This window comes from Salminus brasiliensis, chromosome 1 (genome assembly GCF_030463535.1).
Source record: "Salminus brasiliensis chromosome 1, fSalBra1.hap2, whole genome shotgun sequence".
In the NCBI taxonomy this organism is placed as follows: Eukaryota; Metazoa; Chordata; class Actinopteri; order Characiformes; family Bryconidae; genus Salminus; species Salminus brasiliensis.
In genome coordinates, this window is record NC_132878.1 from 93,289,177 (window position 1) to 93,313,583 (window position 24,407).

At 40.9% G+C, this 24,407-nt stretch overlaps 1 protein-coding gene across 1 annotated transcript in view; it reads left to right on the top strand.

Moving 5' to 3' along the window:
• Window positions 1-24,407, top strand: part of plcl2 (phospholipase C like 2) — a 103,619-nt gene that overhangs the window by 37,077 nt on the left and 42,135 nt on the right. Inside the window, exons 2-3 of the mRNA XM_072692440.1 lie at window positions 11,728-14,214; window positions 20,540-20,743. Coding sequence (XP_072548541.1) covers window positions 11,728-14,214; window positions 20,540-20,743 — 2,691 coding nt within the window. The remainder of the gene's footprint in view (window positions 1-11,727; window positions 14,215-20,539; window positions 20,744-24,407) is intronic.

Sequence of the window (24,407 nt, forward strand, 5' to 3'; positions counted from 1 at the left end):
TGTAGCTAGCAGTTTTAACTCATGCTAACTTTTGCAAACAAATTTAATCAAGGCTAACTCTAGCTACCTGGTTTAATTCAGGCTAACTCTAGCTAACTGGTTTAACTCAATCTGAGTGTACATAACAGAATTTATTCAGGCTAACTCTAGCTAACTGGTTTAATTCAATTTGAGTGTGCATAGAAGAATTCATTCAGGCTAACTCTAGCTAACTGGTTTAATTCAGGTTAACTAACTCTAGCTAACTGGTTTAATTCAGGTTAACTAACTCTAGCTAGCAGTTTTAACTCATGCTAACTTTTGCAAACAGATTTAATCAAGGCTAACTACTTTGTAGGTTTAACTCCGGCTAACTCTAGCTAACTGGTTTAATTCAGGCTAACTCTAGCTAACTGGTTTAATTCAGGCTAACTTTGGCTAACTGGTTTAATTCAGGCTAACTTTGGCTAACTGGTTTACCTCAGTCTGACTGTACATAACAGATTTTATTCAGGCTAACTCTAGTTAGCAGATTTGACTCAGGCTAACTGTAGCGCCATACACACTCAAACAAACTGAATTGTGAATTATTCTGAAGTCAGTGAAGCACTGTGCTGCTCATGGAATAATATTCGAGCGTAATGTTGCTGTGTAACCTAAACCTACTGTTAATGACCTACATGTGAGTAGTGAACCGCATGACCTCCCGCGGTTTGTAATGATCACATTCTCGTATGAGCAGAAGCCCTTGGCTTCTTTCCGTTGTACTGTCTGTTGCTTAGTAACAACCCACAACACATTTTGGTCCACATTTAGCTACGCTGTTCACTAGAAATGACCACTGCATTGTGGGAGATTGTAGCGCCCTCAGAATCACACTCTACTCCACTGAATGATTCGGATCTCCAGAAGAAAAAGGCTGGTGTTTTTAGCAGTGCCTTAAAACGTAAACAGGGATCCAGGGGTAGCAGCTCTGTATTCTGTTGGTTTTACGATGAGCTAATCACTTCAGATTTAGCCATGATAAAATCACTGTGGCTTTACCCAGATGGCCTCTCATGGCTTTAAGGGATAAGCAGCGAGAACTCTTACTTTTGCAGTTTTCCCAGATCAGTCGTCAGCCAAGGCTCTTAATTATTATTTTTATAATTATTTTTTGCTCCACCTTAAGTTTTGTGCTGAAGCAATGAGGCTAACGATGTTAGCAAACATTAGAAATCAATAGTCATCCAAATCCAAAGCCTCCTGATCTTTCTCATCTTTCATTTCTGAACCTAAAATATGTTTATTACTGGACAATCACCCTCCTGTTCATGCTTGTCACATAGGTGTGTTTGAAAAATATATATTTATATACCTCAAAACAATTAAGATAAACAGTTATTTATTGATAGAAACAACAATACTTCTCAGTACCGCAGGCTAACTGTCTTATTAATCTACATCAGGCTAATTATCTTACTGGTTTACCTCAGGCTAATTATCTTACTGGTTTACCTCAGGCTAACTATCTTACTGGTTTACCTCAGGCTAACTATCTTATTAATCTACATCAGGCTAACTATCTTACTGGTTTACCTCAGGCTAACTATCTTATTAATCTACATCAGGCTAACTATCTTATTGGTTTACCTCAGGCTAATTATCTTACTGGTTTACCTCTGGCTAATTATCTTACTGGTTTACCTCAGGCTAATTATCTTACTGGTTTACCTCAGGCTAACTATCTTATTGGTTTATCTTAGGCTAACTATCTTATTGGTTTACCTCAGGCTAATTATCTTACTGGTTTACCTCAGGCTAATTATCTTACTGGTTTACCTCAGGCTAACTATCTTATTGGTTTACCTCAGGCTAATTATCTTACTGGTTTACCTCAGGCTAGCTATCTTACTGATTTACCTCAGGCTAACTATCTTACTGGTTTACCTCAGGCTAATTATCTTACTGGTTTACCTCAGGCTAATTATCTTACTGGTTTACCTCAGGCTAACTATCTTACTGGTTTACCTCTGGCTAATTATCTTACTGGTTTACCTCAGGCTAACTATCTTAATGGTTTACCTCTGTCTATCTATCTCACTGGTTTATCTCAGGCTAGCTATCTTACTTGTTTATCTCAGGCTAGCTATCTTACTTGTTTACATCAGGCTAATTATATTACTGGTTTAATTTAGGCTACCTCTAACTAGCTGGTTAAACTCTGGCGAACTCTATCTTACTGGTTTCCTTTGGGCAAACTCTAGCTTACTGGTTTAACTCAGGCTAACTCTAGCTTACTGGTTTAACTCAGGCTAACTCTAGCTTATTGGTTTAACTCAGGCTAACTCTAGCTTACTGGTTTAACTCAGGCTAACTCTAGCTTACTGGTTTAACTCAGGCTAACCAGGCTTTCCCCTGTTTCCAGCCACACATAATATTTCATACTACACACTAAACCACATCGACTAGTCTACACGACCTGGATGCATTTTGGTGACTATTGATTTTCAGTGTTTTAGTGCTCATAGCTCCCACGCTAAACTAAAGAGACAAAACACCACACATGTCTCGGCTGATTGCTTACATCTTGGGTGAGTGGAAATTAAAATTAAAATTGTCTCAGAACTATATTTTTTATGGTTTTTCCCATTACCCATACTCACGTCCATCAGGTGCAGAGTGATTGGGAGATTCAGATAATGGGTGAAACTGGCCGTGACTAACACCAGGGAGATAATTGGGTCAAACTGAAGTGGAGTATTCAGAAGGGACATGATGAATACTACTAATGAAACCACTTGAAGTCCCTCGCAAATCTGCCACTCAGAATCGAGCAGAAACATCTCCCTACATGATTGGTATCATTTTTTTTTTTTTTTTTTGTATTTCTGACCATGAGGAAGCTTCATTAACGTTGAACTGAAGATCTGGCCAAACATAGCAATGCCCCTTCCCCTAAATTACAAGCTCCCTCTTACTAAGGGAGATTATGGTAAATATGCTTTTCAAATCCATATTGTTTGCATTGGCGGGCGTGCTACTGCTCTCTAAGTCCTCCTCTCTGAAGCTTTCTTCAGAAACCAGTCTGCTGCCTGTGAATCCTCACTGGGCTTTCACCGGAACAAACTCCTGCTTTCCTGAACAGTGTAATCTGTGCAGTCACACCTTCACTTTTCTGTAGGGGACCAAGCACCACATGTGATGAAACCCTACTGTTTTTTTTTTGTTGTTGTCATCATCTTCTTCTACTACTTTTCCTTCTTCATCTTCTGAATCTTTCTCACTCATGGAAAAGCTAACTGTCCATGTGTATAAGAGGTTTCTGCAACTACAAGCAGATTGAAAAACACTAGATTAGTCTAGATTAGACTTGCTGAGAATCTTCATTCTTTAAGTTTCTCACACTTTACTTCATATGCTCTTAGGCCAATGTATGTTTCCATATATTCTGTAAGGGAAAGATCTCACTTATGTGGCCTATTTATGTGGCCACTATGGCCCGGGGGTCGTGGGTTCGAATCCCGGGTCATGCCGCTTTGCCATCAGCAGCCAGAGTCTGCTCTGGTCTAAACAAGGAGGTCCACACGTGGATAAAAAAATATCGCCGAAAATATCGCTTCCTCTCAAAATTGAGAGCGGGGAGGAACAGGACTTTCCTCATAAGCATGTATTAGCACATGCTTGCTGTATTATTAGACAATACTGTATTTTAAATCAAATCAAATCAGATTTGTTGTCACATCACATTAACACAGGTTTAAAGGTGTGAAGTGAGCATAGCCCCTCACGGTAGTAAAACACAAATATATACAAAATAGGAAATACAGAACATATATTAACATTGTTATACATTAACACTGTACACACGATATACATACACTATACACACTATGCATACTTTATACACACTCTTTACATAAACTATACATTCACAAATTATTCATGCTCTACACTATACATACTCTATACATACTCTATGAACACTCTACATACATACCCTATACATACACTACATACACTGTACATACTCTAAAAAAACACTCTACATACATACCCTATACATACACTATACACACTCTTTACATAAACTATACATTCACAAACTATTCATGCTCTACACTATACATACTCTATAAACACTCTACACACATACCCTATACAGACACTACATACTCTATACACACTCTATAAACACTCTACACACATACCCTATACATACACTATACACACTCTTTACATAAACTATACATTCACAAACTATTCATGCTCTACACTATACATACTCTATAAACACTCTACACACATACCCTATACAGACACTACATACTCTATACACACTCTATAAACACTCTACACACATACCCTATACATACACTATACACACTCTTTACATAAACTATACATTCACAAACTATTCATGCTCTACACTATACATACTCTATAAACACTCTACACACATACCCTATACAGACACTACATACTCTATACACACTCTATAAACACTCTACACACATACCCTATACATACACTATACACACTCTTTACATAAACTATACATTCACAAACTATTCATGCTCTACACTATACATACTCTATAAACACTCTACACACATACCCTATACAGACACTACATACTCTATACACACTCTATAAACACTCTACACACATACCCTATACATACACTATACACACTCTTTACATAAACTATACATTCACAAACTATTCATGCTCTACACTATACATACTCTATAAACACTCTACACACATACCCTATACAGACACTACATACTCTATACACACTCTATAAACACTCTACACACATACCCTATACATACACTATACACACTCTTTACATAAACTATACATTCACAAACTATTCATGCTCTACACTATACATACTCTATAAACACTTTACACACATACCCTATACAGACACTACATACTCTATACATACTCTATAAACACTCTACACACATACCCTATACATACTCTATACACACTCTTTACATAAACTATACATCCACAAACTATCCATGTTCTACACTATACATACTCTATAAACACTTTACACACATACCCTATACAGACACTACATACTCTATACATACTCTATAAACACTCTACACACATACCCTATACACACTCTATAAACACTCTACACACATACCCTATACATACTCTATACACACTCTTTACATAAACTATACATTCACAAACTATTCATGCTCTACACTATATACACAATACATACTCTATAAACAGTCTGTACACATGTCCTATACATACCCTATACATACACTATATACACTATACATACTCTATAAACACCATATACACATACCCTATACACTATACATACACAAAGTATTAATACTCTACACTATACACACACTCTGCATATGCTGTACATACACTATACAAACTATTCATGCTCTACATACACTATACACTCACTATACACACTATTCCTACTTTAAATACTTTATACATACACTATACACACGCTATACACACTATTCCTACTTTAAATACTTTATACATACACTATACACACGCTATACACACTATCCCTTTTTTAAATACTTTATACATACACTATACACACGCTATACACACTATTCCTACTTTAAATACTTTATACATACTCTATACACACGCTTTGTATACTCTACATACTATATACATACTCTATACACATGCTATACACACTATTCCTACTTTAAATACTTTATACATACACTATACACATGCTATGTATACTATTTACATACTTTAAACATACTCTATACACACACTACAAATACACTGTACAAGCTACACACACTTTAGACATACTCATTGGATAAAGGTGAATTCAGGTGGAATGCAGTATTACAGCTTTAGATGGGAACTTTTCCACATTTTAACATGAGGTAGATTATTTTAGGCTCTCTTGTTTTGCTGGATTGAAAATGTACCGCATCGAGACACGACCACATTACACAAATTGTGAACAAAGTGAATCCTTACACCCACTATTGTTAAGCTGTACATTTTATTGAATGGTTTTGTTATTGATGGGTTTTATACCGCAACATTTAATTACAACTGGTAAACTTCCTGTTCCTAATGGCTACATCGTGATATTTTAACTCCCTGTGGGTGATCCTCATATGCCGAACATCTGTAGATAAAGCTGAATGCTCTCTGAAATGAGGCAGGAGGTGGGCAGAGCATTTAGCTCAGTCTGCTTAAAAGCCCATTAATGGATGTCACAGAGCTGGATTGCAGGCTGCTGTCGCACCATGACAATGATTAAACACGTAAAAAACACGGCCATGAAATTTTCCATATTAGACACAAATACAGGATGGATTCGACAGATGTTTCCCATGCTCCCTCAGAAGGGCAAACAATCGCTGGCGACAAATTAGGCCGAAGCCGTAGCGCAGTCCGCTCTTTGACAAATAGCTGGTAAAAGAATTCTGTAACTCTTTAATCCTCGGAAAAGCACGTTGACCGCTTTGCGATTAACTTGGACCTAATCCTCAAAGCAGGAGCCGTGCTAGCCTCAAAAGCCGAGTTCTTTCCAACAGGAAGTGAGGACTTCCTCTGAGGCGGCCGACTCGGCCGAAAGGCCTGAGCGCACAGGCTTTTCTTGTGGGCTATTATTCTCAGTAAGTGTACGCCCAAGCTTGTGTACCATGCCTCGGACAGCCTGGGGGAGGGACGGTGGCTGGATAGCTCAAGTGGGTCGCAGGCAAGCACTTGTTTCGCTAGAGGTTGATACCACCCTCTCGCTTGATATACACCCACCCGAGTAAATGTGATTTGCGGGCCCTGGCGCTTGGGAAATGCCAGGGACTCGGCCCTCGGACACGTCTCAGTGTGTGGGCTATGTGCTTCGGAGGGAGACTCCTCACCGGTTAGTCATAACACAATCTGACAGGGACCTTAAGTCAGAGCTGGGTTATTGCTCTGCAAGAAGGGTTCCACAAAGGTGGCCGAGCTTTGACTGTATGACACATCGATGCAGGAGGAGGAGGAAGGTGGGAAGACCATGTAAACACTTTCATACGTGCGAGGAATGAATGCAGGATTGTGTGAGGTGCACCTACCTTGGACCTTCACGTATTGGTCATTTATTGAAGCAGTGTGTTGTATTCTAGAGGAAAAGGGACGCTGGGATTGGGGATTTTACCCTCTCATGGAAAGTTTGGGCTAAATAAAACCGCCTTTGGTGGATATTCTAACTGGCAGATGCTTTTTGTAGCCAGCTAGGAGTCTTTGTGTTCTCGTTTTAGGAATTTTCACCCACTCCTCCTTGCAGAACGCTTCTAGTCGTGCTGCATGCACAGCATCTTTAAAATCCACCCACAGATTTTTCAATAGTGTTCAAGTCAAGGGGATGTGAGGACCATTCCAGAAGCCTCAGCTTGCGTTCCTTGAAGTAGTTTATGGTGGATGTTGAGGTCTGTTATGGATCATTGTCTTGCAGAAGCGTCACGTTCGCTTCCAGAATGACTGAAATTCAGTAGAATGATCTTTAGGACCGACCACTGCTGACCAGAACCAGAAAGTAAGGATGGTGGACCAGTGGCATAGTAGCGTACGAGCATATCTTCTCTATCGAGACTTCAGAAGTGCTCAGTTGAGAGCCCCCCCCCCCACACACACACACAAAGCAATCAGCCATATGTGACCCGTTGGTCAGAAACTGACTATTGACGAAGAGCTAAAGGATGGCCAGCACAAGAGATGACCTACAGTCTCCAGCAACACTGTGGAGCCTGATGCACTCATAGGAGCACAAGTGCTTGCTGCCACGTCACCATCATGTCAGTGTCACATGCTGTGCAGAGAATGGCCCACTTCTCAAATATCTTCTGGTCAGCGGTTGGTCCCTTTCCAGGGATGGCCAGGGTAGAGGTGGCTGATGAATTGGGCGGCAACAGATGGGCTGCGATGTGAAGTTGTACATTTAAATTCTACAATTTTTCTTAGTTTTTTTCTTAGATCTTCAAACTTAAGAACAAAGCTAAGCTAGAAAATGCTTAAAATGGTAAAAATAATTTTTTCTTATAAAAAAAATTGTATAAACAGTTTGTGGACACCCTTTCTAATGAATGCATTCAACTACTTCAGGTTGCACCTGTTGCTGACACAGATGTGCAAATGTACACAGCTTGTCTGGTCCCTGTAGAGATGAACTGCCAATAGATTAGGACTCTGCGGCATGCGGCCTAATGCCAAACATGGGCTAGCGGGGTAAAAAGCCCCACAGCATTGAGCTGAGGAGCGGTTGAACTGCAATGTTCTCTGGAATGACGGATGGCGCTCCAACCAATACTTTTGGGATGAGTTGGGCAGTTGGGGATGACCTCATTGCTCTAGTCGTTGAATGCAATCAAATCCTCACAGCAGTGCTCCTCCAAAACCTAGCAGAAAGCCTTGAGCAGGTGTCCCAATACTTTTATAAATGCTTAGCTTAGTTTTTTCCTCCATCTTGCACAGGTTTAATTAAATAATACAAAATGATGACTTTCAAAAAATATTTGAGAATTGCTTTCAAGAACATTGGGCCTCGTTTACCAACAGTTAAACCCACTTTAGACCTTCACCAGTGCTCTCTTATATGAGATTTGTTTAGTGTACGAGAAGACCAGCATCCATCATCATACAGAGCAGACGTATACTTTCCATTAGGACTTTCCCCCAAGACGTTTCTAATTTTCCCCTTTAGAAAATTCTTAGGAAGATCTCAGTCAATGAACTTCTTAGTACCAAGACTTTTTCTTTTTCCTAAATCTTTCCTAAACCTGACCCTGTAGTGGAACTGTACAGTAGCTGTTTCTGCTAAATTGGCCAAATTGGCCAAATTTCTCAATTCCTTGACCAGGACAAACCTCACAGCTAGTTTTCTTGAGTCAGCTTTAAATTGCAGAAACTGTAAAGCGAGTAAGCAGAAGTTTGGTTTATCCAGATGGCCGAATGAGATTGAGGAGCGCAGGCCTTGTAGAGATTTCTTCTTCAAATCTCACTTAATGCAACTTATTTCCAATTGAATGTGCAAGTGTAAAACATGGTTATCTAATAAGAGACCTAACCAAGTATCCTGGTTTGCTGAATTTTCTTTATTCCAGATGAATTATCCTATTCTGTAGCGTGGAGGTGGCCAGAGCTTCTTTGTTGCAGTGCTCAAGGCATGTAGGTGTGTGTCATGATTAAGATGTGCAGATGACTCAAGCAGCAGCAAAAGTATGAGTCCACGCCACGGTTCCTCTCAGTCCCCAAAGCCCTAAAGCCCCAAAGCAGACCACAAGACTTAACATCTTCTGTGAACAATACTGCACTGGCTCTCAAACAAGTCCAGCATGTTTCCCAGACCCTTGTTTATGGGACGTGGGTTTAGAGGAGGTTAATGTCGCAGGCGAGTCTTTGCCGCTATCGTTGATTGCAAATCCATCCGAGTAACAATAAGGCAGCATCTAGCTGACGGTGCAGTAATACGTGGTGTGGTATGACTAAGATGGTTCTGACGTTTCTATTGAGTGACTGAGTTTCTGCTGAGTCTAGGGTGAACATGTGCATGTCACACTTTCGCTTGACTTTCACTTGTCTTTGAATTGTGAAGGGGGGTTTACACTGCATTTTTTCGGAAGGCAGAAAAAAAAAAATCCCGCCAGGTGCCCAGCATAGCTTTCTTCCTCTGTTTCTGCCTGCACATCTCCCTGTTGCTAAGGAACGAGTGCTATCATTTCGATAAGTAGAGCCAGAAAATGTTACCACTGCTGGTAAAAGACTCTCACGGTTACTTGATTATGGTCAGTGGTCATTTTGGAGCATTTCTATTGGTCTATTCGTCATGAAATTTGGATACAGTGAAGTGAAAAGCTGCAAAAATGGAGATACAAGGTTCATGTGTGATCTCAGCGTCGTCCTGAATTGTCATAGAACATAAAGATTGATGAACGTAATGCAGAACCAAATAGTAGCAAATCAGCAACTCTTTAGGCTAAATATAGCTTAAGCTGATTGGTTTTCCTATGGGGGGCCCGTTAGGGGTTGTCCATGGGTTCCATGTTGGCCCCACATGTGGATGCCCACCAGGGTCCCCTCAAGGGTCCCCCCAAGATCAGTGATGATACCAGGAGGAGTAATACACTGCACATTGGGTCCTAGATGGGATCTATGTAAGATTAAGGTGGGCTGTAAGGATGGGGCCAATTTGGGAGGCCAAACTGGATCCCAGTAAAAACGCATGTACAACCCCTCTCAGAGCCCATGTCCACCTGGAACCCACCTAGGCCATGTTCCACCCATTTGTGGGTTTCTTTGCTTCACGTTGAACTAGGATAGTGCCTTTTTATTTGTTTGGCCTCATTTACTTGTCTTCATTGATCGTTAATAACTTGATTGCTAAATTTTAAAAAATCAATAGTGACGACCGTTATACAACATTAATCAGTATCAGCGTTGAAGAGTCTCATCATACCAGTGTACCTCTTTGTTTTATTTGGTTATTAGAAAATGAAATAGGGGAAAGGCAATCCATAAGAAGCTGGATTGGGGGTGTGGGCGATATGGTAAAAATATTATATCATGATATTTAAAGACAGTTTCTGTCATTAATGGCAATATTATTATTATTATTATTAGTAGTAGTAGTAGTAGTAGTAGGAATGTCATTAATGGCGATATTATTATTATTATTATTATTATTATTAGTAGTAGTAGTAGTAGGAATGTCATTAATGGCGATATTATTATTATTATTAGTAGTAGTAGTAGGAATGTCATTAATGGCGATATTATTATTATTATTATTAGTAGTAGTAGTAGTAGGAATGTCATTAATGGCGATATTATTATTATTATTATTAGTAGTAGTAGTAGTAGTAGGAATGTCATTAATGGCGATATTATTATTATTATTAGTAGTAGTAGTAGTAGTAGGAATGTCATTAATGGCGATATTATTATTATTATTATTAGTAGTAGTAGTAGTAGGAATGTCATTAATGGCGATATTATTATTATTATTAGTAGTAGTAGTAGTAGTAATGTCATTAATGACGATATTCTTCTTCTTATTATTATTATTATTATTATTATAATAATTACTTTATTGATTTAGCAGCCAGTAGCAATTACACAACACAGCACAGTAATATAATACAATAATAACAATAAATACAATACATGTAAAAAAAAATATGTATCTGAACCAACCAGAGAAGAAAGGCAGTGCAGTTATAAATAATAATTATTATTATCATCATTATGACTATTTTAGCTTTTGAGGTTTGATAAGTACAGTGTATTACATTTGATCTTTTTGTCATTTTGTCCACAAAACCAGGCACAGGTTATCTATTATTGCACAGTATTAATTACAAATGCAATGCACTCGCCAGCCATCCTGCGACTACTAAGAAGTTCAGGACACTTTGCAAATCTCTCTCGCTCTCTTTTTTTTAAGTAATAGATGTGAGCCATGGTTACGACATAGACAAGCAAATAACCAGTTGAGGCCAACAAGCTAGTGTGGTCTGTCCAGACTCATTAAAATGCACCACACAAGTTGCAAAGAGTCAAGCAACTGTCTGTAGGACCCCCTGAAACAGCAACTGTTTGAAGATGTGATCTGAATTCATTTGACGAGCTGTTGGCATTTTTGTAGTTGGACCAAAGATTAATTAGTAATACTCCAAAAGAAAGGCCGTGTCAATGATGTCATTAAGAGAGCTTTGTTGAATACTTACTTCAAACTCTGCCCTTTCTCAGGATGGCTCAAGGCAACGGAAAGAGAGGAAGAAAACGGTCTCCTTCAGCAGCATGCCCACAGAGAAGAAGATCAGCAGTGCTAGTGACTGCATTAACGCCATGGTGGACGGCTCCGAGTTGAGGAAGGTGCGCTCCAACTCCAGAGTGTACCATCGATACTTTCTCCTTGATGCTGACATGCAGTCCCTTAGGTGGGAGCCCTCAAAAAAGGAGTCGGACAAAGCCAAGATTGACGTGAAGTCCATTAAGGAAGTGCGAACTGGTAAGAACACGGACACTTTCAGGACCAATGGCATTTATGACCAGATTTCAGAGGACTGTGCGTTCTCGATTATTTATGGGGAAACGTACGAGTCTCTGGATTTAGTGGCGAATACAGCTGATGTAGCGAACATATGGGTGACAGGGCTGAGGTACCTGATATCCTACGGGAAGCTTACCTTGAACATGATCGAAAGTACTCAGAACAACCTGCGCTCTTCGTGGCTTGGGGTTCGCTTTGATGAAGTGGACGTTGGCGGCACCACAAGCATCAGCCTTTGTACTGCCGTACAGCTGGTCAAAAAATTGAACCCTGGGCTGAAAAATGTTAAAATAGAGCTCAAGCTCAAGGAGTTGCACAAAGCAAAAGACAAACTGGGGTCCGATGTGACTAAGGAGGAGTTCATTGAGGTCTATCATGACCTTTGCACAAGGCCAGAAATCTACTTCTTGCTGGTTCAGTTCTCGAGTAACAAGGAATTCCTCGATACCAAGGACCTGATGATCTTTTTAGAAGCCGAGCAAGGCATGGCCCAAGTGAGTGAAGACACCAGCTTAGAGGTTATTAAACAGTATGAACCGTCCACAGAAGGGCAGCTCAAAGGCTGTCTCTCCTTAGATGGGTTTACCAACTACCTTATGTCCAATGACTGTCACATTTTTGATCCTGAACAAAAGACAGTGTGCCAGGACATGAACCAGCCCTTGTCTCACTATTACATCAACTCCTCTCACAATACCTACCTGATCGAGGACCAGTTTCGGGGTCCGTCAGACATCACGGGCTACATCCGTGCCCTGAAGATGGGATGTAGAAGTGTAGAACTCGATGTTTGGGATGGACCTGACAACGAACCCGTCATTTACACTGGCCATACGATGACCTCCCAGATCGTCTTCCGAAGTGTGGTGGACATCGTCAACAAATACGCCTTTGTGGCGTCTGAATTTCCGCTGATTCTGTGCTTGGAGAACCACTGCTCCCTAAAGCAGCAGAGAGTCATGTTTCAGCACCTCCGAAAAATCCTTGGGGACAGAATTCACACCGATCCACCCAGACCTGAGGACAACTACCTTCCATCCCCCAACGACTTGAAAGGCAAGATTCTTTTGAAAGGGAAGAAACTGGCCAGCACCTGTAATAGCTCCGAGGGCGAAGTGACTGATGAGGACGAGGGGGCAGAGATGTCGCAGCGAATGAGCATCGAGGGAGGAGAGCAGCAGACCGTTCCTCAACCTAAAAAGTTCCAACTGTCCAAAGACCTCTCTGACCTGGTGACCTTGTGTAAATCCATCCAGTTCAAAGACTTTCCGAGTGCATTCCAGAACCAGAAGCACTGGGAACTGTGTTCCTTCAATGAGGTGTTTGCCAGCAGATGTGCCACGGATTACCCTGGAGAATTTGTCAATTACAACAAGAAGTTTCTCGCCAGGGTTTACCCCAGCCCGATGCGGATCGACTCGAGCAATATGAACCCTCAGGACTTTTGGAAGTGTGGTTGCCAGATAGTGGCAATGAACTACCAAACTCCAGGTCTGATGATGGACCTTAACATTGGCTGGTTCAGACAAAATGGCAACTGTGGCTACGTTCTTCGTCCTGCCATAATGAGGGAGCAGGTGTCTTACTTCAGTGCTAATACTAAGGACTCCGTTCCTGGAGTGTCTCCGCAGCTCCTTCACATAAAGATCATCAGTGGGCAGAATTTCCCCAAACCCAAAGGCTCAGGTGCCAAAGGTGATGTTGTAGACCCCTACGTGTACGTAGAGATCCATGGAATCCCTGCTGATTGTGCTGAGCAAAGGACTAAAACCGTCAATCAGAATGGGGACAACCCCCTTTTTGACGAAAGCTTTGAGTTTCAGATTAACCTTCCCGAGCTGGCCATGGTACGCTTCGTTGTTCTGGACGACGACTACATAGGGGACGAATTTATCGGTCAGTACACCATTCCTTTTGAGTGTCTACAACCGGGATTTCGGCATATACCTCTTCAGTCGTTGACCGGCGAGCTGCTTCCTCACGCTTGGTTGTTTGTCCATGTGGCCATTACCAACCGACGTGGCGGGGGCAAGCCCCACAAGAGAGGGCTCTCGGTCCGCAAGGGCAAAAGGAGTCGCGAGTACGCCACCATGAGGATACTGCTCATCAAGGCCGTGGACGAGGTTTTTAAGACTGCTATCCAGCCACTGCGAGAAGCTACTGATCTCCGAGAGAACATGCAGGTAGGAACGCTTCTGTTTGTCTCACCATTGTTTTCCCTAATCTCATAAATTATTGGTATAAAATCTATATAGACCGAATATATAGACCCCTCTGTAGCAACACGGTAAGAGCCTTTGTGAGGCGACATCCTGCCTTTGATTTGTGAGAAATGAAGTCGCACAGATCACGGCTAGCTTTGCTCCCGAAAGTCTTGAACTCAAAGCTATTTTGGCAATTCAAAACAAAGCCACAAGGACCGATTTAATCAGATTTCGTATAATCTCTTGATGTTACGCAACCAGCAAGACAGGCAGCAGGTTACTTCAAAGCTTAACAGAAGACTAGTAAGACCTTTGACACATTTAACAATGAATATTGAAACGTTATTCATACAGGTTGAAGCTTAGCCGAATTCCTGGTTCGTATTTAATATGGAAAATCTCTTGCATAACATAAGGTTGGCATGTCCTCAGACACGTAGCAATAACCCCACAAAGAGGCTTAGGCTTTCTAAAGAAAAGTAGCGATAGGGAGAAGAAAATGGAAAGCTCACACTGTTTTTGAAGATGCAGAGGGTGCATAAATAATGAAAACACCAGGCAATATATATATATTGATGCATTGGTAAACAGAGTCGGGCTGCCTTTTATCTGTAGAGCAATCTTAATCACTCTTGCAATGCGGTTGTACACGTTTTGAACTATTTCTAGCATGAAAGCAAACCTTCCATCAAGATAGCAGCTATCACCCAGCTTTTAAGACGAGAATAGTTGAAGGCTCTTCCTTAGCCTCTTTCAAGTACATTTAAACCATTCAGAATGAAAGTAGCCTAAAACAGTGATTCCCTAGACAGTCCCTAGACAGTCCTTGTTGCTCTAACACACCCACTTTTAAAACCCCTGGGAACACATTTTACACTTTACATGTTACATGAAGTGTATAATATATCAACATATAACATATAATATATCAATATAATAAAACACTCAGCAGAAACCCCCAAAATACACTCCTCAGACCACTCTAAAAACAGTCTGGGCGTGGTCTTAATATTCTAATGAACATGCATGAACATGACTGACAGCCCTTATCACTGGAGAACAGAGTTGGTTCACGTTACCACGGCGACACACAGCCTTAAGACCGAGAACTGCAGTTGTGCTTCACAGATCTTCACAGAGGTTTTACAGAGGTTCTGTAATCTGGAACAGAGCTATCAGCCCATATACAGATGCAAGCTCGAACCGCAACCGGAAGAGCGTCTCCCTGGTTACGGTGCTGCTTCAGGACCTCCCATCGGTCCCGGGGTAAGACATAAGGGACCCTAGACATAAGGGACCCTAGACATAAGGGACCCTAGACATAAGGGACCCTAGTCGCGAGGTTTGGCTTTATCTTTATCTTTAGCTCTCCGGGTTGCTCAGGCTTGACGAGAGGACGGAGCCACCTTGAGCCTTGTGATTGGTCAGGGGTATGCTGCCGTAAACCTGACCCACTTTTAGGACCGCCTGTTTCACATGGAGAGGAGAGCGGTACTGGTGAAGTACAGCAGATGTTGACCAGACCTTGGGAAGCTCTTCCAGATTCAGGAGCCAGATTCACTTCATTAGAAGGCTCCCAGGCTCCCATGGTCAAGGCAGATGCCAAAGGATGGTTAATTCATGTTTTATATTACACATCATTTGCACTCGTAACCTTAACCTAAAGAAAAAGAGACAATAAGCCACAGGGAGTTTCCATACAAAACTGAGTATTAATTTTATAGAAATCATGCTGTTGGTATTTAAGCAATACAGAAGGTAAAAAACAATAAATGTCCAAAATAAAAACAAAAGTACAAATATAGAAATGCAGATTATGGTCAAGGCAAACACCAAATGATGGTTAGTTCATGTTTCATGTTACACATGATTTGCACTCGTAACCTTAACAAGAAAAAATTTAATAAGCCACAGGGACTGGAATTTCCATGAAACTAAGAAAGCCAGAAAGTAAAACCCCATACACTTCCAGTAATAAATAAATAATATAGAAAATAATATTGAAAAACCAAATATATATATATATATATATATATATATATATACATACATATATATATATTTGGTTTTCCAATATTATTTTCTATATTATTTATTTATTACTGGAAGTGTATGGAGTTTTACTATATATATATATATATATATAGTATATGTGTATATATATATATATATATAGGCTCCCAGGGGCTTTAAGCTCATCAGGGTCTTATTGATTGGCTGAGGAGATGAACAAGGTGTTTGCTCTGAGACGTGCATGGGGTATGTCAAGGCCAGGAGTGCATATTAGCTTGCTTGTAAATGTTGTGTTTTGTTTGAGACCAAATCAGTGAGGTTTTACAGTAAATTCTCTCCGCGCCGTTTCTTTTTTTGTTGTTTTGTTTTGTTGTTAGCAACCGTCCTCTCTAATGTCAGCTTACATCTGCCAACGGCTTCTGTTTGCAACCGCTGTTGCTTTGCCTTAGCATGTAAGCGTGGCTTGTAGCAGAAGCACAGTGTTATTAGCATTGAAATGAATAAGAAACAGATGTGATTATTCATTTGAGCAGAATTCAGCAGAGTACTCCCGCTGAATCTCCGCTTGTATCTACCCCACACTATCTGGATCTGTAGTGTAGTATTATGCGTTTTTATTTTAGCTCAGTACGTGCATAGAGCAGTATAGAGTGCAGAGGTGGTACAGTGCCACACCACCCAAACAAACACTCACTGAGTCATGCTCGCTGTTCCGGTGTTACATATGGGGAAGTAAGAATGTACAGTTTCATTAGGATCTGATCCAGCTAGCTAGATTTAAGACTTTACGTGCAGTAGTATTAGAGAAACAGTGCTTTACTGTATATTACTGTCACAGAGTTACACATGGGGAGCTTCATGTTGGGTTCCCAGTGGCCCAGCTGTCCAAAATGATCAGTTAAAATACCAGGAGCCAAAATCTGACCGGTCATCTGTGGCAATATTTTCACAGTTACTGGTAAAGCTGACCATCAGTATCGACTATCAGTATTCTCTACCAGTAGATATGTTGGTCAGTCCATAGTATACATTACTACAAACATGATAAGCTGCTTAAATAAGCTAGGTTTCTTTTGAGGGAGGGGGGGTATGTCCCTTTCCTGGGCTTGAACTCCAGCAGAGGAAAGCTCTCTACACCACAGGAACAGCAGGCTTATCAAATTATCTGTGAGATAAAGCCGTCTAGGAATCATACTCTAAACTTCTGTGTACTAACAGTCTTGGTCTCTGACGGTGTCTGAGAAAGGGCACTGATTTACCAAGCAAATGGTAGAAAAAAAAACCTGTATATGTGTGTATGCTAGTGCTGCACAGTATAGCCTTTTGTCTTGCTGTTTGATACAAAATGGAAATTTGCACTGTTCTCATTTTTCAGAGGCAGATATCTGCCCAGTATTACTGCATTTACTCCAATCATGGAAACACAGAGTGCATTATTCATATCATTACATGTTGGATCTTAAAAAAAACTTCTTTAATAGGATAAAAAGGATAAAAAGGAATAAAAGGATTACTCAATTAAACTCTGTTCCTTGAAAATGAGCAATTTATTGATTACAATTAACATTATTAGGGCCTCAAATAGCAATTCACATGATGATGATGATGCAAATTTATAAGTTTTGCATCTTCCTGTTTCCATTTTTGCCACTATATATATTTTATTTATTATTATTATTATTATTTTAAGTACATTTTTATAGGTATTTGAGCAATACAAAAAGTAAAAGCTCAGTAAAGATCCAAAATAAATGTACAGATTTACAAATCTAGAAATGCAGATTATGGTCAAGGCAGGTGCCAAAGGATGGTTAATTCATGTTTTATATTACACATCATTTGCACTCGTAACCTTAACCTAAAGAAAAAAAGGTAATAAGACACAGGGAGTTTCCATACAGTTTTTTATAACTATTATTATTATTATTATTATTATTTTTATAGAAATCATGTTATTGGTATTTAAGCAGTACAGAAAGTAAAAACCATAAACATCTAAAATAAAAACAAAAGTTTTTTTTATGTACAAATATAGAAATGCATATTATGGTCAAGGCAAACACCAAATGATGGTTAGTTCATGTTTCATGTTACACATGATTTGCACTCGTAACCTTAACAAGAAAAAATTTAATAAGCCACAGGGACTGGAATTTCCATGCAAAAAGGTCATTGTGTTGATATTTAAGCAATACAGAAAGTAAAACCCCCCATACACTTCCAGTAATAGAAATATATATATATAAAAACAAAATGTAGTTATACATGCATGTGCTTGCATATATATATATATATATATATAAACACTGACTGGTGAAATATAAAACATTGGTCTTACTCTACAGTGGCTCTTGAAAGTGAAGGTGAAAAAAGTCAAGCATACGAATCTGAGATCCTTTTTCAAGAACTGACTGGGTCAGAACATCTCCAAAACATCAGGCAGGTTTTGTGGGGTGTTCCCGGTATGCAGTGATCAGTACCTGCCAAAAGTGCTATACCGACGACAGGGACATGGAAGCCGAAGGCTCACTGATGCGATCCATGGAGGCCCCACCTCACAACTTACAGAACTTTTAGACTCTGCTGCTAATGCCACATACCACAGTACACCTTCAGAGGTCTTGTGGGGTCTTACACACGCAAAATTGGTGTTCCTAAAGTCACATCCTTCTCTGTTTAATATACAATATATATTTCTGACCAACGAGCTCACCTACCCACTCAGGAAAGAGCCAATTGTACTCCCTCAGGACCCCGGCTGTTGATGGCTAGCAGCATGACTGGGATGCAAACCAGCAATCCTCTGGGCATAGTGATGGTGCCTTATTCCGCTGCACCACTCGGGGCCCAAAGTTACATCCTTCTTAGCATAGTTTGAATCCAGTCGAACCCGTGGCTCGGACCGGCACATTTTCTGTTCTGTTTTCAGTGCATTGGTAACGGCTAAATGCAGTTTTAGGGTCAAGGCAAACGCCACTTGTAACCTTAACAAGGAAAAAAAAGGTAATAAGCCACAGGGAAGGGGGTTCTTATGCGAGACTATTTGCCCAAGTCTTTTCTTGTTGCTTTTATTAACGGTGGCAGGAATTCCTTTTAGAAAATGTCCACAGTAAACCATGAATGGCACCATGAATAGGGTGGTTGGTGTGGCGCAACAGAGAACACCACTACCTGCTACTGAGCTACCACACCATGTGGGAGACTGGGGTTCGATTCCCGGGCTGGGTGACTGTGCTGCGCTACACCAATAAGAGTCCTTGGGCAAGACTCCTAACACTACGCTGGCCCACCTCTGTAATACGAGTAACCTTGTAAGTCGCTCTGGATAAGAGCGTCAGCTAAATGCCATAAATGTAAATGTAATGTAAATGAATCTTCCGAAGTAGTCTGTTTGTTGATTAGAGCTAAATATAAGGCAATATAATGGCTAAAATATACTCTATCCTTTGACAACGCAACTGATTAGAGTCTCTGTTTCTTACGCTGTTCGTTCAAGAGGCTCCGGAAATGAGATCTTACAGCCAGAACCGTCAATTTTATAAATTAGAAATGCTGTGATGATGGGAATGAGCTCAACGCAGTGATAGTCATCACATAACCGCGTTGTTACGGTGCTGCAGTGCTACGGTTAACATCACAACCCTAACCCCAAGCCCTAGCAAACCTTGACAACTCCTATGTCATCAAAATATTCAGTAATTAATTGATTTCCATATCATATATAACTACAGCTCAACTCAACTGTTATGGTGCTTCTTGACACATTTGTTCATTGCTGTTTATTTTAACAAGCTTGTTTACACTCTTTTCTTCCTGCATCCAGTTTTGATACTGTAGGGAATCTTCGTCATCCTGACCTGAACTCTTTATTTGGACTAAATCTGGCTAGGCTACGTACAAGGAAAGGTGTACGTGTTAAAAGAGGCACCGAGGGCTTTTACACATCTTCATAGCTTTCACAGCCAAATTTACTCACAGCTTTGCTCTGAGAACTCCTGCATGTAACACATTCACTAAACCACTTCCTGCAGCAGCTCTGTTCATGTACAGATCGAAGACTTTACTACGCGGAAGTTTACTTGCAGGCTTCGGCACGGCCTTTGACAACTAGGTCACTACTTTAGCTGTTTGTTTGAAGCTTGTCAATAAACTCGAATGCAGGCTTGTATTTTCCACCTGTCAATCCAAATGCGTTAGTTCTGATGTTAACCTCAGTTTAATGTGTAAATGTGCAAGCGGTCCTGACTGTGCACCCCCCCCAATGGTGTGACGTGACTGTGTGTTTCCACAGAACTCTATAGTGATGTTTAAAGAGCTCTGCGGTTTGTCTGCGGTTGCCAACCTGAAGCAGTGCATCCTGGCCCTGTCCTCTCGTCTCATTGGTGCAGACAACAACCCAGTTGTGCTGTTCAACCTCAAGGACGACTACCCAATCATGGAGGCCCAGGGGCTGCTGCCTGACGTCCTCAAGAAGGTGGCCACTGCGTATGAAACGGTGAGCAGTCATTTGTTGTCAGTTGCATTGAAAAATGTAAAGAAAAGTCATTTACCCTCGAATAAAATGACATGAACAGTATTACAGCAGTTCAGGTTTATTAAGTTCACGTTTTTTTTTGGCATTGTCACAAAGCAGCTTTACTGGAAACCAGTAATAGGACAAGAAATCAACAAAACATAAAGCAAGACCCCCCAAAACTCCCTCAATGCTGGAGAAAGAGAGATTGGGAGGAACCAAGACTTACAAGGGCTACTCTTTCTCTTCTGGTCATAACTATTTATAAATTATTGATAAAACGTACCGCACCACCACATATGGCTTTTATTCCTCTCTACTATTATAATCATAGTAGAGCTGGTAATAATAATAATAACCATGTAAACAGGGTGGGCAGCTGATGCGGGTAGCAGTAGAGCCCAGCGGTCAGTCTTCTATGGGTGTCAAGCAAGACTAATGGGCAGTCATTAACTCAGAGAAGGTGGATAGAAGATAGAAGGTAGATAGATGATAGAATCAGGATTCATGTTTGGATTCATGTAGTACACGTCGTCAGTGAACATCATCAGTATATGGCAGATCTGACTATAACAGCCTAATTGAAAGGAGAGAGCCGCAAGGTAACACAGACACGGTTGTTGTTGTTGTAGTCAAAGGTAAGTACACCTACAGAGACAACTGTCTTAATGTGACATGTTACATCATCTTAGATAAGTTATCATATCTTAGTCAGCTGCTTCCTTTTTTTCTGTGTAAACTGTTTAGTTTTAAGGCCAAAAACTCATATCTCCAAAATTACAGTGGCAATAACATTTTCAGTGGAAGCCAATGTAAAAGGATTGTAGCATTTCTATCAGACCATTTATTATTAAATGTTTGACACAATATAAAGAGCGGCTGCCAGGTTATGCCCAAATTGCTACTTTTATTATTCCTAATGATCCAAAAAGGAGAAAAATGCTAAGGGAAAAAGTAAGCTTCTGTGATATTACATCTTTATTAAATTAATCATCTAAGAATTAGTCATCTAAGAATTTCAATAATACGCATTTCTTATATAACGCTTTTCAGGAGCCCAGAGATGCTTACAGTTGTAACGGTACACAGGAACCGTCAACGATTAACAAGAAAGCACAGTAATACAGAAAATGGACAGAACTGTAGGGGACATGGGCAAGACCTGATTAATGTAGGAGTAGTTTAGGTTTGAGGAAGATTGTACGTGAGAGAAGAGAGCTGCTATAAGGGTAGATTTGAATGTAGAGAGGGAGTCAGCCTCTTAGACCCGTGGGGGAAGACAGTTGAGTAGCAAATCTAGAGAATGTTCAAGCATCAGAGCCATGAAGGTTAGATGGAGGAGTATGAAGTAGCCCAGCTAAAGAAAGGAGGGATGTTTGAAAGGGAAGAAGAGAAAGAAGCTAGTTTAAGAGCTTTGTAGGAAAGTAAGGGAAGCCACTGTAGATGTTGGAGACTGGGAGTGCATGAGGAGACGAGCAACAGAGTTCTGGACATTTACCTTAATGGTAATGCCGGATGTTTACGGAGAGTTAGCATAGTCCAAGTGACTGGAGATGACAGCATGAATAAAAGTTTCAGCAGCACAGATTTCTCCTTTCAACATCCGGAGAATTCGACCCTTCCTATCTAGAGAGTCACCCAGGTGCTCAGATGATCACTCTCTTATCACTTTAAGACTTGACTACTGCAACTCCCTTCTGGCTGGTCTCCCTTTGCGCACCATCAGACCTGTGCAACTTAATCAGAATGCAGGGGCACAGGCCGTCTTCAATGTTTTTAAGTTCAGCCGTGTTCATCTCCTCTCTGCTGCGTTCTTCACTGAAGCTCTTCACTGGCTTCCTGTAGCTGCTGCCCAGGTCATCAGATTCAAACCCCTGACTCAAAACAACAAAGCCCACAAAACCAGCCCCCTCCGTACTTGATGGCAAAGGTCAAAAGCTGATCTGCACCAAGAGCCCTTCCAGTTTCAAGTACGGCTCGGCTCAACCCGCCATCCTTTAAGATTTACGGAAGACGAGCATCCAGACTTTTTTCTGTCCTGCACCGAAGTGGTGGAACGAGCTTCCCCTGGGTGTCCGAACAGCAGAGTCGCTCGCTGTCTTCAAACGCAGACTAAGTGTAGTGTTGAGTATTATGGTCTTCATGTTGACTTTCATGTTTAGTAGTATCTAAGCTTAGAGGGATCTTTGGACCCTAGTCTATAGAAATTAGCTGAGGGTATCTTCTGAACAGAAGAACAATGAAGCACTTGTACGTCGCTCTGGAGAAGAGGGTCTGCCAAATGCCTTCAATATAGATGTAAGTTTTGCACAGGTCTTGCACAGTTGGAAAAATCTTGAAGTGAGTTGAAGTGGGCACTGAGTGAAAGACTTGAGGACTCTCGGATCAAAGGGGAAGGAGATGCATCTACATCGTCAGTGTAGAGAGAAAGACAAGGAGATCTGTTTTGCCAATATTTCACATTCAGATATTCATACATTTCTTGATTTCAGCTAAGCAAGTTCACTTCAAGTGAGTTCAAATTGGGTTGTTAATGGATTTAGTTCTAAAATAAATCTGTACGTCATCTGCATGACAATGAGAATCCAGATTGAAACTATGTATGTATGACCAAGAGGAAGCAAGAGGAAGCATGTGCACAATGAACAAGAAAGGTCCAAGGACTGACCCTTGTGGAACCTCTTCAGTAACAACAGAGGTAGAGGAAGTATGGCCAGGATGGAGATGTCGATGCCCAGCCTACGCAGCCTTGGCGAGAGAATGGAATGACTCACCATGTCAAAGGGTACACTTGCGTCTAGCAGTAAAAGGATGCTAAGAGCGCCAGCATTCGCAGACACGAGGTGATCATTAGTGACCTTAATTAAAGCGGCTTCAGTGCTGTGGAAGGGGAGGAATCTGGATGGGGAAGGTTTGAAGAGATTGTTGGTTTCTAAGGAGTTTTGGAGTCGACTTGCAACACTTTGCTTGAGATTTGTGAAAGGTTAGAGGTGGGGCAGTAGTTAATCAGATTTGATGGGTGCAGGAGAAGCAGCTACACTGCCTCCAAGGGGTTTAGGTAGCCTGGTGACGGTTGCAAAGAGAATAGGCTTGTGGGCACAGTTATTGAGGCTGGAATGATGCACCTAATGTCCAAATGTTTGTGGACACCCCTTCTAATGAATGCATTCAGCTTCTTTAAGTTGCAGCCACTGCTGACACACTGCACACACAGCTTGTCTAGTCCCTGTAAAGAAGTACTGCCAATAGAATAGAATAGACTCTCTGGAGCAGGTGAACATGAACCTATTGGCACTATACCTAATGCTAGGCATGGGCTAGAGGGGTATTTGAGCTGTGGAGCAGTGGAATAACTGTGTTCTCTGGAATGATGGATGGTGCTCCATCAAATACTTTTGGGATGAGTTGGGGAGTTGAGAATGAGGTGGGGTGGTGATCATCATCCAACATCCTAACCTCACTAACACCTTTCTCGCTCTGAATACAATCCCCCTCCAAAATCTAGTAGAAATCATTCTTCCCTGGATAGTAGAGACAGTTACTCCAACAAAAGCAGGATACACTCTTTTTAATCCCATTGATTTCAGAAGAAACAATGAATTAGCAGGTGTCCCAATACTTTTGTCTATTTAGTGTAGGTTGAATT